The following is a 19350-nucleotide window of genomic DNA, read 5'->3' on the forward strand; positions in this document are numbered from 1 at the left end:
GGCATGGACACTATTGAATTACTACAACTGGTGAACATAAGGATGATCAGTCGTACGTTCACAACCTGTCTCCTGTTACCTGCGGAGAAGGGCATGAAAGCCTCCCTCTTGACAAACTTGTCATCGACGTTGAGAAAGTGGTGAGGGTAAAAATCATCCGGCTTCTCCCAGTGAGCCTTATCACGGTGCACTGACCTCAGCAGTGGGATAATGTAGGTCCCCTACACACATACACAAATTTAAATGTGCCATTGTCAAGGAAAGGCTGTTTGGTGCCATATGGGGGACAGGTAGTATATTTCGCTTTACCACAACTGTCTTGCTTAACTGTGGTTATTGTTGATTCATTAAAAGGTGCAGGTTAGTTAGTGTCTGCTAGTTAGTTGTGAGTGGGTCTGCCTTAGGTATGAAGAAGCCTTTGAGGCTGACGTCGGCTGTGGTCTCGTGTGGCAGGCCCATGGGCAGGATGTCAGCGAACCTCTGGGTCTCGTGGATCACCGCGTTGGTGAAGGGCATCATCTGCCTGTGCTGGATCCTTGGCGTGGAACCACTAATCACCTTGTCTATCTCCTCATGGACCTTACCTGAGAGGACGTAAGAAGTAGACCAAGTATAAGGAGGGCTTGTGAGATTTCACCTCTGTCTGTATTTATATGCACCTTCTCTATTTTAAACATTTGTTAGTCAATCCCAGTTTGTATGTTTGTTTCATATTACACTTTTATGCCGTGGAATGAGAAGGTGGTAGCTTTATGGTAGCCTATTACTTTTAACTTATTTTTCTCATTGATCCAAAATGGCTGGTGACATGACGTGGTTTCACTCACTCTGTATTTCAGGATACTTGATCATGATGACCAAAGCCCAGGCCAGGGTGCTGGAGGTGGTTTCCGTCCCAGCCACAAACATGTTGGTGACGGAACACAGGAGGTTCCACTCATGAAAGTGGGAAGAGGGATTATCCTTTTCCTAATGGATATATTTTAGTTGAGGAAAGGCATTAGGTATGGGACAACATGAGACCATTAGGAAGTGAGTTATGCTGTATTGTGGGAGCGGCAATTTCAAATCAATTTCTGGCAAATCTATAGCACATCTCTATCCCCCCTCAAAAAGGGTTTCCAAGTACAAAAGGGCATTTTGACCCATAGTTGGTGTGACTGACATTGACCCCTGGGTTCACCTCATGCTGCTTGTTGAGGAATGCGTCGATGTAGCTACGGGAGTTATTCTCATCCAGGATCTGTCTGTGCTGGATGAAACTCTTCCTGAAGAAGGCCTTCAGGTTGTCCTGGTACGCCAGCACTCTGTGGTGAGGCCCTGGCAGCGGGTGGATCACTGGGTACATGTTGTACAGCTGGAGAATCAAGCATGGGTATTCCATGTTTATATGTGAGAAATTCACTGCAGTTGTTTGACTTGTCAACTCACTCCGTCAATGTTACAATGACAATGTGTATTGTGCGGGCATTTTCTGTTAAATCTTACTAATGCATGTGTACTAAAATATCCTTCTTTAAGCCTAGGCATTGGGCTTGAGATGGTTAAAGAATCTAACTCAGAAAATAGTGTGTGTGTATTAGTAGAGGCCTGTTCTAACTGTTCTGTGTGTGTAGTATGACCCCATGATGTCTGGGAGCTCAGCCAAAAGTTGACAAAAACAAACTGGTTCCTCTTAGCTTAACTGGAGACAGGGCAAAGTGTTATTCTGCACACCTGTGATAGAGCTACTGTTCTGTTTGGAGCCTGTTTCTGGGTGAAAGGTGTTTTGTGTGTGTGGGCGTAGGACATACATCATTTGGGCCAACATTCAAAGACGCTTGCTTGTCCAACTTGGGGGAACCGTTGAGCTACTGTTAGAGGAAGTATGTCTGGAGTGACTTCCTGTCACTTTGACACCTACTGTATTGTCCTCACTCAGTTACGACAGACTGAGACAACCTTTTCATTATAGTCTGTACCCCGTAACCCAGTTTCGTCTCTCCTTCTGTACACACATACATAAGATCACGTGTTTTGCAGATGCTTGCATAAGATAGCTTGACTATATAAGGCTTCCGTACTCTTTGTACAGCAGGCTTTCCATTTCACCTGCGTAGGTGGTGCGACCAGCCTCATTATGTTTTTAATAAAAGTAATTCCTTGATTGATTATTGACTTTGCCTCTCCTCATTATTAGTTAAAGGCAGAATTTCCACCACAGTATTCAGCATTTTAATACCTCTACGGAAAGGAACAACAAGTATCCCAAATACTGTCATGTAGTATCATACCTGAATGAACGGTCCACTGGCCAGCCTGAAGCTTTCGTAGTTCATTTCCAAGAGCTTCATAAAGATGGGGTCATCATACTCCATCCTGTGGCCCATGATCAGAGAGACGATGATGTTGGATGCTGCCGCGTTCAGAGGAATGGTGGTCTGGAAGCCATCACCTGGCTCAGCCACAATAGTTTCATAAAAACACATGAATTAATGTCAATAAAATCAAAGTTAATTCATTCAATGATGTGCTGAAGAGTGTTTTTTTATTGTTCTATGTGTAGCATTTTGTGTGGCTGTTGAATAATCTATGTATTTGTAGTTTTATCTTCAGATCCAATATGGCCTCACCGTTATGAGCTGCAAAGCTTTTTACAAGGTTTTCTGACTCTTCAATGATTTTCTCCTCGATGTTCCTCTTTCCCATTCCCAAATCCCTGAGCACCATCAGAGTGAACCTCCGGATGGTCCTCCAGGAGTCCCCATGGCCGAATATGATTCCTGTTTTGACGGGGAGGATACATTGTCAGAATGTCACAGATTCTGTTATAAGGAATAATTGTAGGTACCTAAAGTATTCCTTTGCTTTTTTATGTGGACCTGTAGGTTTGCTGTGGGATGGATTTTACCCAGCAGTTATCCACTTAAAATGCCATGCCATTGCGTTAAGATAAAAGATATTGCTTGTCACTGTAAACTGCCATTGTGAACACTGAATGGTTGACATAAAAACATGCTTGGGCCTAGAATCAAGACAGATAATGTGGTTCTTGATCTATTAAAGAGATTTTGGTCAGTTAGGGTTGGCCTGTACCGTTTCCTCTGGTGATCTGTTTGTATAGTGGGATGTCTGGCCGCTCTGCAAATTGATCAGCCTGAGTGACCAAGGCCTCCTTCACCATCTCATAGCCACATAGAACCACGATCTTACGCAAGCCCATCTGAATACTGAACACTGGGCCAAACTTGTCCTTCATCTGGGGAGAAGAGGGGGGGGGGGTAAGTGAGAGGGAACACAAATATCACATCATGTCCCATGGGAATGAAATATATCATTATAATGTGTTTCCTTTTTGTCCTATCTCTGTTAAAGTGTAACAAAATCATCTTCGAGGCATGCAAGCAACAACATGTTCCAATATGCACCAGTTCCGTGGATATTTTGTACATCCTTAGAGACAAACTAACAGTTAATATTGCCTAAACAGGAATTTTGTGAGGGGAGTAGTGGAGAGTACATTTTGGGCAAAGATGGATAGATATGAAGTGGTCAAGAACTCATAGTTCAAGCAAAGCACCTGGGTTAAATTGTTCTGATAAAGAAGCAGAAAAAGCATAGCCTGGTTCCAGATATGTTTGTGTTGTATAGCCAGCTCCTATGCTGTAGCCGTTGTCTTGTCAAACAGAGGCTGAATAACAGGGTATTTTTTTGTCAGAGGGATTCTTCCATCCAACAAGGTCTGGTAGGGTCTGGCCATTGGACTGGGGGTGGAACACGGAGGACAGGCTGGCTGACGATCCAATGACCAGAACCGGGATGAGAACTGAGGACCCCGGTCGGAGACCATATCAACTGGCAGTCTATGGATCCGGAAGACGTGCTGCACCCTGAGCCTGGCCGTCTCCTTGGCAGAGCGTAGCTTGGGGAGAGGAATGAAGTGAGTGGATTTACCACATCGTAGTTCCTCTCTGTGGCATTGAGGCGGTGGGAGAAGGCGGCGCAGGGATGTAACTTGAGGTCCAGGGCAGACCGCTGGGACAGGACAGCCCCCACTCCGACATCTGAAGCATCGGCCTCCACCACGAAGGCGGGACAGGTCAGGATGAACCAAGATGGGAGCTGTGGTGAAGCGGTGTTTGAGATCCCAGAACGCCCGGTCAGCAGCTAGGGACCACGTGAACGGAACCTTGGGGAGAGGTGAGTGCAGACAGGTGGGAAGCCAGGGTGCTGTAGCCCCAGATAAAGTGGCGATAAAAGTTGGCGAATACAAGGAAACGTTGCAGCTGTTCTCTGGACGTAGGCTGGGGCCAATCCACCACCGCTCTCACCTTCCCGAGATCCATCTGTATGCTCCCTGCAGCGAATATGTAACTGTTACGTACGGCTCTAGGAAGAGGGAACGCAACACCCTGCTACAACTAAACTCCCCGTGGAGTGAAAAGGTATGGGACTGTAGGTGCGAGTAAGGATGACAAAGGCAGAGAATTGACCCTTTACTGGGAATTTATTCCTTCTCACGGTAAATTTGGGGGAAAGGGGCTGAACGGAACCAAAGCAAAGAAAGTAAATGTCAAAGCCCCCTCTCCTACCTTACCTGCCTACCCACTACTTAACTTAGCACCACCTGGTGCGCTAACCAAAATACAGGGGGTGGTCCGCCCAGGTCTTACCTAGTGTGCATAGACAGTGAATACTACGGGTTATGTATGCCCGCGGGCCTCTTACCTAAGCACTCCCTAGGTGCCTTCCCCTTCCCCCCTGGGAACAAATGAAACAGAATTACACAAACAATGTCAATCATTTTTTTTAAACGGCGTCCTATTGACAAACACAGGACATACTAATAAGCTCTCGCTCAGCAACAACCAACATAGGACATACCAATTAGCCCTCTCAGCAACAACCACAGAACATAACCATAATCTCTCTCTCAGCAACAACCAACACAGGACATACTAATCATCTCCTTCTGAGAAACAACCAACATATGATATAACCCTCAGCTCTATCTGAGAAACAACCAACACAGGATATCACCCTCAGCTCTCTTCTGAGCAACATAACACTGGCTTATATTGCTTCAGAAGGAGTCTGTAATTGAAGACAGCTGTTTCTGACGAGAGGGCAGGGTCAGCTCCAATCATCAAATGGGGGCCGACCAATCAGCTGCTTGAGGGAATTTCAGGAAGCCATTTCCTGAAACACACACATACCAACAAAACCACAACACAGAAACTGGGGAACGTAACAGTAACCCAGAACGGGGATGGTGGAGCGATGGAATTGGCACTTCTCTGCTTTTACAAAAAGCTGGTTTTCCAGGAGGCGTTGGAGAACTTGTTGGACGTGGAGCACGTGTTCTTGGGTAGAGCGGGAGAAGACGAGGATGTCATCGAGGAAGACGAACCGGTTCAACATGTCGCAGAGAACATCATTAACCAGAGCCTGGAACACAGTAGGGGCGTTGGTAAGGCTAAATGGCATGACCAGATACTCGTAGTGACCACTGGTCGTGTTAAAGGCAGTCTTCCACTCGTCCCCTTCCCGTATCCGCACCAGGTGGTAGGCGTTCCGTAGGTCCAGCTTGGAGAACACGGTGGCCCCCTGGAGCGGCTCGAAGGTCGAGGAGATGAGAGGTAGCGGGTAGTGATTCTTCACCGTGATGTCGTTGAGACCCCGGTAGTCGATGCACAGGTGCAGGGTTTTGTCCTTTTTCTCCACAAAGAAGAACCCTGCACCGGCGGGGGAGGCAGAAGGATGGATGAACCCGGCAGCTAGGGAGTCCTCAATGTAGGTCTCCATAGCCTTGGTCTCCGGACCCGACAGAGAGTACAGTCATCCCCGGGGCAGAGTGGTGCCTGGGAGAAGGTCAATCCCGCAGTCATATGGTCGTGGCCAGGGCCTTACTGAACACCTCTCGGAGGTCCTGGTACTCCGCGGGAATGACGGAGAGGTCCGGGGCAACTTCCGAGCACCCAGGAAGATGTCCCGGGGCAGACTGCGTTGACTTCAGGCAATGGGCGTGGCAGAACGAGCTCCAACCCATGATGGCACCGGCAGACCAGTCAATGAGGGGATTGTGTCGCCAGGAGAATCCCAATACCACGGGAACCTGAGGAGACTTAATGAGCAGGAACTGGATTGTCTCGCTGTGGTTCTCTGACACACGTAGGTTGATGGAGGTGGCATATGGGTGACCCAGCGTATAGAGCGCCCGTCCAGTGATCTAACGTTCATGGGAATGGAGAGGGGCTGAGTGGGGATATCCAGCTCGGAAGCCAAGGTAGCGTCCATAAAGCTCTCATCAGCCCAAGAGTCAATGAGCACCAGGAGAGATTTCGACTGGTTCCCCCACAGCAACATGACATGAAAAGGGGTGCGAGTAAGGGGAGAGGAAAAGTTCTCTGTATGGCCCACCAGAGTATTTGCTCCTACCGGTGAGCATGGTCTTTTAGTGGACAGGTGGAGACAAAATAACCAGTAGTCCCGCAATACAGGCAGCTCTTAACTTCTTATGGCTGCAGGGGCAGTATTGAGTAGCTTGGATGAAAGGTGCCCAGAGTAAACGGCATGCTCCTCAGTCATAGTTGCTAATATATGCATATTATTAGTATTGGATAGAAAACACTCTGAAGTTTCTAAAACTGTTTGAATTATGTATGTGAGTATAACAGAACTCATATGGCAGGCAAAACCCTGAGAAAAACAGGAAGTGGAAAACAAATCCAAACAGGAAGTGGGAATTCTGAGGCTGGTCGATTTTCAACCAAGATCCCATTGAAATCACAGTGAGATATGGATGAGTTTGCACTTCCTACGGCTTCCACTAGATGTCAACAGTCTGTAGAACCTTGTCTGATGCCTCTACTGTGAAGGGGGGTCGAATGAGAGGGGAATTAGTCAGGTCTGCCATGACCTGACCATGCTTTGACCATGCGCGTTCACATGAGAGGGAGCTCTGTTCAATCGCTCATCTGAAGTCAATGTAATTCTTCGGTTGGAACGTTATTCAAGATTTATGTTAAAAACATTCTAAAGATTGATTCAATACATCGTTTGACATGTTTCTACTGACTGTTACGGAACTTTTGGACATTTCGTCAGCATTTAGTGAACGCGCTTTCTGACGTTGGATTTGTTTACCAAACACGCTACCAAAAATAGCTATTTGGACATAAATGATGGATATTACCGAACAAAACAAACATTTCTTGTGGAAGTGGGAGTCCTGGGAGTGCATTCCGACGAAGATCAGCAAAGGTAAGTGAAGATTTATTATGGTTTTTATGAGTTTTGTTGACTGCACAATTTGGCGGGTAACTGTATAGCTTACTTTTGTGGTTGAACACTGTTTTCAGATTATTGAATATTGTGTTTTGCCGTAAAGCTTTTTGAAATCTGACACAGCGGTTGCATTAAGAACAAGTGTATTTTTAATTCTATGTAAAACATGTATCTTTCATAAAAGTTTATGATGAGTATTTCTGTTTTTTGACGTGGCTCTGCAATTTCTCTGGATATTTTGGAGGCATTTCTGAACATGGCGCCATTGTAAACTGAGGTTTTTGGATATAAATATGAACTTAATCGAACAAGACATATATGTATTGTGTAACATGAAGTCCTATGAGTGTCATCTGATGAAGATCATAAAAGGTTAGTGATTAATTTTATCTCTATTTGTGCTTTTTGTGACTACTCTCTTTGGCTGGAAAAATGGCTGAATTTTTCTGTGAGTTGGTGGTGACCTAACATAATCGTTTGTGGTGCTTTCGCTGAAAAGCCTCTTTGAAATCGGACACCACTTTGGTGGGATTAACAACAAGATTACCTTTAAAGTGGTATAAGATACATGTATGTTTGAGGAATTTTAATTATGATATTTCTGTTGTTTGAACTTGGCGCCCTGCACTTTCACTGGCTGTTTTCATATCATCCCGTTAACGGGATTGCAGCCATAAGAAGTTAATCTGAAGCCTGTTTAGCCGTTCAGCTGGAGACAGCCTAGCTCTGCCTAGTTACAGTTGAAGTCATAAGTTTACATGCACTTAGGTTGGAGTCATTAAAACTCATCTTTCAACCACTCCACAAATGTCTTGTTAACAAACTATAGTTTTGGCAAGTCGGTTAGGACATCTACTTTGTGCATGACACAAGTCATTTTTCCAACAATTGTTTACAGACAGATTATTTCACTTATAATTCACTGTATCACAATTCCAGTGGGTCAGAAGTTTACATACACTAAGTTGAATGTGCCTTTAAACAACTTGGAAAATACCAGAAAATTATGTCATGGCTTTAGAAGCTTCTGATGGGCTAATTGACATCATTTGAGTCAATTGGAGGTGTACCTGTGGATGTGTATCTTTGCTTGACATCACGGGAAAATCAAAAGAAATCAGCCAAGACCTCAGAAAAAAAAATTGTAGACCTCCACAGGCCTGGTTCATCCTTGGGAGCAATTTTCAAACGCCTAAAGGCATCACGTTCATCTGAACAAACAATAGTACACAAGTATAAACACAGCCGTCATATCGCTCAAGAAGGAGACACGTTCTGTCTCCTAGAGATCAACGTACTTTGGTGCGGAAGGTGCAAATCAATCCCAGAACAACAGCAAAGGACCTTGTGAAGATGCTGGAGGAAACAAGTACAAAGTATCTATATCCACTGTAAAACGTGTCCTATATTGACATAACCTGAAAGGCCGCTCAGCAAGGAAGAAGCCACTGCTCCAAAACCACCATACAAAAGCCAGACTACGATTTGCAACTGCACATGAGGTCAAAGATTGTACTTTTTGGAGAAATGTCCTCTGGTCTAATGAAACACAAATAGAACTGTTTGGCCATAATGACCATCGTTATGTTTGGAGGAAAAAGGGGGAGGCTTGCAAGCTGAAGAACACCATCCCAACCGTGAAGCACGGGGGTGGCAGCATCATGTTGTGGGGGTGCTTTGCTGCAGGGATGACTGGTGCACTTTACAAAACAGATGGCATCATGAGGTAGGAAAATTATGTGGATATATTGAAGCAACATCTCAGGACATAAGTCAGGAATTTAAAGCTTGGTCGCAAATGGGTCTTCCAAATGGACAATGACCCCAAGCATACTTCCAAAGTTGTGGCAAAATGGCTTAAGGACAACAAAGTCAAGGTATTAGAGTGGCCATCACAAAGCCCTGACCTCAATCCTATAGAACATTTGTGGGCAGAACTGAAAAAGTGTGTGCGAGCAAGGAGGCCTACAAACCTGACTCAGTTACACCAGCTCTATCAGGAGGAATGGGACAAAATTCACCCAACTTATTATGGGAAGCTTGTTGAAGGCTACCCAAAACGTTTGACCCAAGTTAAACAATTTAAAGGCAATGCTACCAAATACTAATTGAGTGTATGTAAACTTCTGACCCACTGGGAATGTGAAATAAATTATTCTATCTACTATTATTCTAACATTTCACATTCTTAAAATAAAGTGGTGATCCTAACTGACCTAAGACAGGGAATTTTTACTAGGATTAAATGTCAGCAATTGTGAAAAATTGAGTTTAAATGTATTTGGCTACGGTGTATGGAAACTTCCGACTTCAACTGTACATGGGCTCGGGAAGAGGTGAATCGGCAGTCTTCGGAGGCTCCCGGGGGAACTCCCAGAGCCGTCTGGGACTTCCGGGATAACTCGGAGGCGAGGTGGAATCCTTGGACGGACGAGTGAAATCGAATCTCCTCTCCTTCCTTCGTTCCCGTAGTCGCCCATCGATCCGAATGGTCAAGGTGATGAGCGAGTCGAGATTTATCTGTAGTTACCGGGCTGCAAGCTCGTCCTTTACTTCCTCCGATACTCTGTGCAGGAACATGTCGAACAGTGCTTCCGGGTTCCAGGCACTCTCAGCTGTCAACGTGCGGAAATCCACTGCTTAGTCTGCCACACTGAGGGAGCCTTGCCGAAGCTGGAGTTACTTCCGGGAAGCCTCTCTTCCGAACAATGGAGCATCAAAAACTTTCTTTACCTCTGCCAGAAACTCCTCCAGACTGAAGCATACGCCGACTGTTGTTCCCATACTGCCGTAGCCAAGGCGAGAGCCCTCCCGGACATCAGCGTGATGAGGTACACTATCTTAGAGCGGTCCGAGGGGAAGGAGGAGGGCTGCAGTTTGATGATGAGTGAACTCTTGAGTGAGAAATGCCCAACGGGTGCCCGACTCTCCATCGAAGTGCTCGAGAAACCGGGGTGACAGGGAGGTGGCGCTGCTAATAGCCAGGTTACTGAATGGCTAGGAGGTTACTGTTGTGGTAGGTTGCCTAACAGACAACCCACGCAATTGCTCCTGCAATGTGTTCAATGCTTGGTCATGGCTTCGGCCAAGGTCTGGAAAACTTCCATAAGACCAAGAAGCAACTCCTCGTGCCTTCCAATGGTGACTCCTTGAGAGGAGAGGGCGTTGCGGAGCTTGTCCGAGTCTGCTGGGTCAGTCATGCCAGATCGTACTATCACGTTTCAAGTATGACACAGATGCAGACAGTGTCGAAGTAACAAAAGTTAATTTCTAATACAGGGGCAGGCAAACGACAGGTCAAAGGCAGACAGGGGTCAATAATCCAGTGAGGCGGGGCAAGGTACAGAACGGCGGCAGGCTCAGGGTCAGGGCAGGCAGAACGGTCAAAACCGGGAAGAACTAGAAAGCAGGATCAAGAAACAGGCAGGAGCAGGGTAACAAACGCTGGTAGGTTTCACCAACCAGACGAACTGGCAACAGACAAACAGAGAACACAGGTAAAAATACACCGGGGATAATGGGGAAGATGGGCGACACCTGGAGGGTGGAGACAAGCACAAAGACAGGTGAAACAGATCAGGGTCACTGATAGTGTCTGTGTAGAGGGGTTCTTACCTCCATCAAGGTCTGATGGGGTCTTTATGGATGGGTTTGTACCTCCATCAAGGTCTGATAGGGTCTTTATAGAGGGGTGCTTACCTCCATCAAGGTTGATAGGGATTTTAAAGAGGGGTTCTTACCTCCATCATGGTTTGGTAGGGTCTCTTCAGGTCCAGGTTGAGGGTGTTCCCCAGCAGCGGTAGACCTCTGGGGCCTGGAGGGAAGTTCTTAGGGTTTGTGTTTCGATTAATGATGAAAATGAGGATGATTAAATTCAGGGTAATAAACATAATGGACATGCCACTTAGTGAAAATAATTCTAGAACAGACATATTTTGTTTTTAATCTTTTTTTTTCAGACTAAATTTGGGATGTCTTTGAAATAAATATTGTTAGAGGCCGTGGTTCATAGTCATTCCAGGAATACTACTGTATCCGCCGTTCTTTTGAAAGCTCCTGCAAAAACATAAAGAAGAGACTGCATTAAAATACTGGCCAGGGTAAAAGTTTCTCTTTATGGACAGTATTTGGAAGTAAGTCGATTGGGCCTCTCATGAAGAATAAGGACTGCTTTTCAGGAATTTACACAGCGCATAAAATGCCAACTTTGAGAATCTTTATTTCAAGTTAGGATGTTTGTGTTTATATTAATTGTGTATGTTACAGATCAAATCCAGCAAATATTATTTTTGCCACATGAAAATGGGCATAATACCCACGTCTGATACTCCTGTAGAAAAAATATATAATAATTTATACACTGATTTCATTTGTTTATGTCTCACTGTTAAAGTGGACTTGTTTACTTGTATAAATCTTTCACGTAGTTCTCTTGAACTGACTATGGGCACATGTTACGGGATTTTTATGAATAAATGACTAAAATATGTATACATTTGACTTAGAATTATAACTAAACAGAATACTACTATGTTACTGTATGGATGAATGAACCTATGAATCATAATGTTGAATATAATGTGTTCCTTGTTAGAAAGAATGGAGTTATCTTCAGACAGGCTGGAATGATGTGTTCCTTACAGGAAATTCTGTCTCTACCCAGGGAGGGGAGAGACCTTGGGTTGGTTGCAGATTGTCTAACAGGTGGCAGACAAAATAAGAACGCTAACTGTACTGCTATTGTATCCGAGAGGAGGAAGGACATTTTAAAACCTATGACATCATTATTATTATATAACCTGATGTAAATTGTACTATGGTCAGTACTCTCGAGAATAAACGCTATTGATTGATTGATTTTGAGACTGGTTTCTGTCCATTTAATGCTGATAAGTATCTTACAAATTCTTATGTATGGGCAGAGTGTTTTAATTGAATTGGTTGATAAACATATAGGAATTAAATCACTTTAACAGCACATGAATGAAAAAACATTCACTCTCCATGAAAGAACTTCACTACTTTTATTTGTCTGACATGTCCTTTCCCATATAATTTCTGCATTAGAAAACATTGATCATATCATGAAAAATTACGAGGCTTAATAATTAAAGCAATTTGCAAGAATAAATATCCTACCTGAAGGAAATGAGTTGTTGTGTCCTCTGCCCTCTCCTTGCTCCTGAGGCTTCAGTTCACTGTTTTCCAGAACTTTATATATTTAGACTGTCTGACACCAGCTCTCAAATTCACAGCTCGCTCTCTAGTCATGTGGGTCGTGCGCCAACCAGGCTTTAATAAATCTAGAAACTTGCTTACCACCAAGGTCATATTTCTACTAAACCACCAGGGTAATATTTCCACTAAACCACCAAGGGCATATTACATATTACCTTTGCTCCACTCTCTTGTCATTAAAACACAAACTGACTGTGGATCGGTTTCTAGAAATGCACCTGAACCTACTTCTACTTCATGTGCCCGATAGAGGGCGGCATTGCGTTGTAGCTGGGCAGGCAGGGACCTGAGGGTCCAATTTACTTCATTATGGGCCCGTTATATGTCTCATTTCACTATGGCTATGGGTATTGCTTTTTAACACAATTTAGGCCTATATAGTATATAAATCTGCGGTTCTAATCCACAAGATTATGTTACAATGAATTAGCAGGTTAAAGACAAATCATGTGTGTATGCAACACAACTTCCTGCACAAACCAGTCTGACTACATCTTTAAGGGCAACGTGCCAGCAGTCCAATGGAATGCACGCCCATTCAAGCACATACCTTGTGTTGACAACATAGCAGCAAGTGACAGATTTCATTCTACCATGACTGCAACAAAGAACAACTGTAACTACCACCTGAGAGACAACAATGAAGCCCAAATCTCTCGTATTGAGGTTATTTGATAATACTGAGTCCTTAGGTGAGAGGCAAGCGGAGAAAGGATCCAGGTATCACCGACAAGAAGACTGTTCGGACCAACATGAGACCCCCGCACCAAATGATACCCCCGGCCCCCAGGTAGAGGATGGGGGGAGAAAGAAAGAGAAGTGCGCCACTGAGATCCATTTTGCCTTTTTACCGGAGAGGTACGAGCCCCTAGTCGAAGAGGATGAAGGAAGGCAAAGAGCAAAAGAAGAAAAGAAAAACAAGAAGAAGAAAAAATACAAGAAAGTCAAGAAGGTAGTTTTTGTGAAAAACGTTACTGCTGCATTTATTTTCTGTGCTATTATATTTATAAAAAATAGGTCTTGTTTTTTCCCCCTTCAATGATTAACTTTAACCAATGTTTTGTTCAATGGTAATTAATCCTTAACTAACCATTATGATGCACATAACCTTTGAAAATCAAATGTATTCTGTTTTGTTATAATTACACTGGTATAACAACCTTCAGTTGTTCATAATCATAACATGTTTCTATTGTCAATAGGAAAAAGACAGTAATATCAATGTTACATTTTCAGATACTTTCAACTATTGAATCCCATTCAGTGTATAATTGCCAACACAGTATGTAATAGTTGCGCATAATATGGGTAAGTTCAAGGCAATATCATAATCAATATCATTATCGTGATACAATTATCACAATATGGCATCAGGCCATCAAACCTGCATCAAATTGCCTGATATTCATCATATGACTGAATGATGTCAAATCAATAATAAGATACACAAACCATAGAGCTCGAAAGATCATTGTGAAATAGGACTACAATATAGAGGCTTTTCATGAAAGAAATCGCTATTACGAACCAATCTATTGTGATTGACATTTGTCAGATTGTTGTTTTCTAATCATTTCTAATTTTCTAACACTTTGTTTCTTACTGTTTGATTTCAACACTGATTGTGTTACTGTTAAACCACCTGTATTGTGACACAATATGAACTACAAGTTGAATGATACAATCCGTCACTGTGGATATATTTATTGCATCTTCCTATCTTGCCACAACCCACATGCCTGGCTTCTCTCCAGATTTAGATTGTTTTAAGACCTCTCCCTGTGTTAGTCTGTTCCACTGTGCTAGATACACTGTGTTTGGGGTCAAAGGGGAATATCTAAACCATAACATAAAACATGAAAAGACAGTCATGGTGCAGTTCTTTGACTTAAAAATATTTCCTGTCAAGAAACTCAAGTTTAAGAATATAGCTCTTAAAACCATTTCCATGTAAATAGTGTTTGTGGGTTCACTGTTGTTGTTGTGGCTGTATTAGGTTCTAAATCATATCAAATCAAGCTTTATTTATACAGCACATTTCAGACAGGGAATGCAACGCAATGCGCTTTACAGGGAAAAAAACAAAAAACAATGAAAATAAAAGCTGAAATATTTACTACACAACAAACATAAGTTAAAAAAACAAAAGAATGACACAAACTGAACAACTGAAAAGCACCTTAAGGAAAAGCAAAGCTAAAGAGATGTGTTTTAAGATCTCCTTTAAATATGTCCACAGTTTCAGCCCCCCTCAGGTTCTCTGGCAGGCTATTCCAGAGGCTGGGGGCATAATAACTAAAGGCTGTCTCTCCATGCCTCTTGGTCCTAGGCTTCGGGAGAGTTAAAAGGCCAGTGCCAGAGGACCTGAGGGACCTACTGGGTACATAACTTAAAAGCATGTCAGACATGTATTGGGGTGCACAACCGTGGATTGATTAAAAAATCTATAGAAGAATCTTAAAATTAATTCTAAAACTCAGAGACCTTAAAACCGGTGTAATGTGTGCTCTCCATCTGGTCTTGGTCAGTACCAGTGCTGCAGCATTCTGTATGTTTTGCAGTTGACTAATGGCTTTCTTGGTTAGACCAGACAGGAGACCATTACAGTAGTCAAGCCTGCTTATAATAAAAGCATGGATGAGTGTCTCTGTACCAACCTGAGTGAGAATTGGCCGCACCTTAGCAATGTTCCTCAGGTGGTAAAAAGCTATTTTGGTCACATTCCTAATCTGTGATTCAAAATGTAGTTTAAAAAAAAATAACACCTAAGTTTTTTACCTGGTGTTTTATCTTTATTGCCTGTGAATTAAAGTGTGCGGCCTCTCCAAGGTGAGTAGGCCAACACTCCCTCTGGGATGTCTATTCTGCACTATCCCATGGGCTGAGGCTCAGACATTCGCTGGTCAATTACAAAGCCAAGACTAAGCCTCATTGAATCACTGAAGAGCTCTGATCCAGCTAGGTCCCTAAAGCTTCAAGGTAGTTTCACCTCTCAACCCTCTGAAATATGTCGCTACAGGATAAGCATTAGAGATTGTCAGCGAATGTTGCGACAAACACTGCCAAAGAGTCATTGAACCCTCATCACTTCACCTGGCTCTGAATGGATTCTCTGTCATTGTGGTGAGGGATTATCAACGTCATTTGGAAGGGTCATGGATATGGGTAGCCTGCTGGCTATTAATAACAATAACAAACCCCAAACAAAGTACAATAATAATAACCAAATGTAGGGCTGACTAAATGCCATCAATCAGTTGGAAGGACCATAACAAACCCCATTCAAAGCACAGAAATAACTAAATGGAGTGTTATTATGGCGCAGTAAGTGACCATAATCCTACATTTGGTTATTCCTGTACTTTGTATGGGATGTGTTATGGTCCTTCCAACTGATTGATGGCAGTTAGTCACATGTCATTTCTTCCTTATCTGTCTTGGCTTTGTTTAGAAAGTTCAGATTTTATCACTCACACACATGCTGTGGTGTGTGTTGTGTATAAGGTTATAATAACTGGGAAAGAGTCTGCCAATCTGCCAATCAGTTATATTGATTGCTGTCAATCTTCCTTATTTATATACAGTATATGGACACTACCTGTTAAAACGTCTGAATAGCCACAAAGATAAAGTAATTTATGATTTTATTGACTGGGCTTTAAATCATGTTGGATGTAGATAGTAAAATGTGAGGAGGCCTGAGTGTAAGACAACTTCTTGGAAACAAGTAAACATTAAAAGGGTGATTGCCTTCTATAAATAACAAGATCATCGAATCATGTTAAAAATCAAGGTTGCCGCTACATGCCTCCATGAATTCACTGTAAACATAACCATCTAATATCAATGCTACAGTTGCTACAGGTCTGCAGGTGACAGGGGTGTTTGGACGTTTTATTTGCGGCCTTGATAGTGATACATTTTAAGACTACAGGTTGGGAAATGTTTTGGTGTTTTTGAACATCCCCTGATGCAGCCAGTGCAGACACTCTGGGATAGCGCCAGCTGGCCAGCCCTTTCCTGAACACTAAACATGGTACCCTATTGTTCAACACAGGGATCACTGCTTATTTTAGTTAGACAAATAAAAAGGAGGGGTGATTTCCCCCCTGCTGTGCTGGGCGCCCATTGTCTGAGTATGGAGCAGATTGGTTCGGTCTGAGCATGTGTTTAATAACGTAATCCCTTATTCTTGACCTAGTTCTGTCCTCAAGATCTGTTGATAAGTTGTAAAATCATCCTCACACTTACTGTATGTTCCATCTGCAGATAGGATGAGTCATTTAATGATGATTAGGTTTGTATTGCTGATGATGGTTGTTAATTGATGATCCGTTTATTGACTTTGCTCTCTGTGTGTGTGCTCTGTCTTTCAGAATGTCGGCAAGGCCCTTCGCTACAGCTGGAAGTGTTTGATGCTTGGTCTTCACAGTATGGCAGCAGGCTATTCCACCCCACTCACTGCCGCTGCTGCCCTCGTCCCAGAGTTTCATGCGGGCAGGGACAGGGGCTGAGAGGACCAATCACATTGATCTGTAATTCTTCTTAATGTTCACTGACTCTATCGCTGTGGCCCCAGGGTCTCAAAATTAACCAGCACTGAAAACGCTCAATTGAGAGTTATCTCTACATGATGAAATTATAGAATTTCAATATCCTGTTGTAGAATAATGATAAAAATACTTTCATTCTTATTGTAAGGTTTTGCATGTTTATAAGACGTAATAAACTGTTTATATTTTTTATAGTTACTTAATAGGAACTTTGTAGGAAGCACATTGATGCATTTGTAATTACATTTATGTGATAGAATGTTGACATGATTAGGAAATATATCTATGTCAGACGTTTTATACTTTTACAATGACTACAACTTTGAAATTTATGGGATATTTTGTATATTTGTAAACTCTAATTACAACATTTCACAGTTACTTACTGCACAATTATAAATTATTTTCTCAAATATACATTGTGCCTTTTTCAACTCAAAGAATTTCTGTACCATGCAACCATCACCTTGTGTAAAGCCTGTTAAAGAGACAGCGAGAGAGAAAAGGAAAATTGTGCGGCACAAACAGAATGTGTGTTTGCTCTATGGCGTCAGATTAAGTGAATCAGGACCGGACAGGAGCTTGTTAACAAAGGGATTTAGATAGAGACAGGAAAGAATTAGCGGGGTTGGGGTGGAAAGGGGAACCAAAACAGGAAAGCAAACTGAATCAAGGCTTGAGGGCCTCTTCCTGCACACTGGGGACAGTCTGTCTTTTGTCCCAGCCAGTCAACAGAAGCAGGGGCATAGCACAACCCCAGTGGATTTACAGCAGAATAATATATTTTCAGAATATCTTCTAAATGTAATATGATAGAAAGAAAAATGTATGTTTATATGATAAAGAAAGCTGACAGCGAGAAGTTAACAGTGAGTACAGTATATCTTCATGTGCAAATAGAGAGATGGATTGTGAATAAAATGTCAGTGATATGCTACCAAAGAATACACACTGCATCTCTCTATTGCCTATATCTGTCTTTGAAAGTCCGTTTCTATGTGAATAAATACAATTTCAACTTATGGCTGAGGCTGCTATGTGCTGTATTATAGCTCTACTGTAGAGTATGTCTGTGTTTTTTTGCATTATATATATTATAAAACTTCTCATGAATACCCATCGGTGGAATACCTGATGGTCTTTCCACAATGTTAGCTGGAGACTGAAACGCAGACGAACCAGGAGGTACGATGATGCGAAAGAATGGTGCTGTTAAGATCAGAGATTTATCTCCTGAGTACACCAAGTAGTAAGACTTACATGTCTTCATTCTCTTTGAGAACCTTAATGATCTCGAAATGGAGTCAGACAGTAGTGGTGAGCACTCTGAGGTTGAGCCAGTCCAGGATGAAGTGGGCCTACCTGCAGGGACGACCACCGAGAAGGAGCTGAGTGTAGAGGGAAGCGGTGTGGTGAGGAGGGTTGGCGTGAAGTGCAAAAAGAGGGAGACATGCTCTAGTAGCTCAGAGATGGAACATGATGAGAGTTTGGATGTATTACCTGCGGAGAGGACCGCCGAGTTCGGGCCTCATCCCGAGGATGAAAAGGATGTTTCTGGTCCAGTGGGAGTGAGGTTTGTGGAGAGAATGGATCCTTGCATTTTGGCTGATCCATATGGGATGACAGGTTGGGGACCGTTCAGTTGGTGAGAGTAACTCGGAGTGGATAAGGGATGATTTATTGTGTTTCTTCAGTCCAGAGGGAGAGGCAGCTCTGCATAACGCGATTAGGGACAAGAAATGTGACTTGCTTTGCTCTCTGGAGCAGGGCATCATTGAAAGGAGTGATAACGGGGGTGACATTAAGTGTTGAGGATCAGTTGAAATTGAAGATTCCCAATGTCTGTGATGCACACCGTTTGGTGCGACGCAGATCCGGTGGAGAGCGTGGGGAAACGGAGAAGACATTGTCTGTCCTGCTGAGTTTTGATGTAGAGCTTTTGCACAACAAGGTCAAGTTAGGAAGTGTAAGTTATCTCATGAGAGCTTTTGTTTCCTGAAAATACTACAGTGTTTTAGGTGTCAAGTATATGGGCATGTTGCAGCAGTGTGTAGGAGGGAGATTCCTAGGTGTGAGAAGTGTGCAGGAGGGCATGAGATGAAGGAATATGTAGTATCAGTGGAGAAAGTTGTGTGTGTTAGCTGTGGGGGTGCCCGTGGAGTTGGACATTGGCGGTTTCCAATTAGAAAAAGGCAGGTTGAGTTTGCCAGGGTTAGAGTAGTACAGAAAGTGTTGTATGCCAAAGCAGTGAAGAGAGTGGTAGAGGAAGATGGGTACAGGGTGAGGGATACTG

At 43.1% G+C, this 19350-nt stretch overlaps 1 protein-coding gene across 1 annotated transcript in view; it reads right to left on the minus strand.

Annotated features, from left to right (window-relative positions):
• LOC139582788 (cytochrome P450 2K6-like) overlaps positions 1–12667 on the minus strand; it is a 13377-nt gene extending 710 nt beyond the window's left edge. The window contains exons 1-9 of the mRNA XM_071413122.1: positions 12406–12667; positions 11007–11322; positions 3076–3238; positions 2613–2762; positions 2274–2434; positions 1184–1357; positions 828–969; positions 400–584; positions 80–221 (exon numbers count right to left, since the gene is read on the minus strand). Of these exons, the coding sequence (XP_071269223.1) occupies positions 80–221; positions 400–584; positions 828–969; positions 1184–1357; positions 2274–2434; positions 2613–2762; positions 3076–3238; positions 11007–11198 (1309 nt within the window). The 5' untranslated portion in view covers positions 11199–11322; positions 12406–12667. The remainder of the gene's footprint in view (positions 1–79; positions 222–399; positions 585–827; positions 970–1183; positions 1358–2273; positions 2435–2612; positions 2763–3075; positions 3239–11006; positions 11323–12405) is intronic.
• Between the last annotated feature and the right edge of the window lie 6683 nt (positions 12668–19350).

The sequence above is a fragment of the Salvelinus alpinus genome, chromosome 8 (assembly GCF_045679555.1).
Source record: "Salvelinus alpinus chromosome 8, SLU_Salpinus.1, whole genome shotgun sequence".
NCBI lineage: Eukaryota > Metazoa > Chordata > Actinopteri > Salmoniformes > Salmonidae > Salvelinus > Salvelinus alpinus.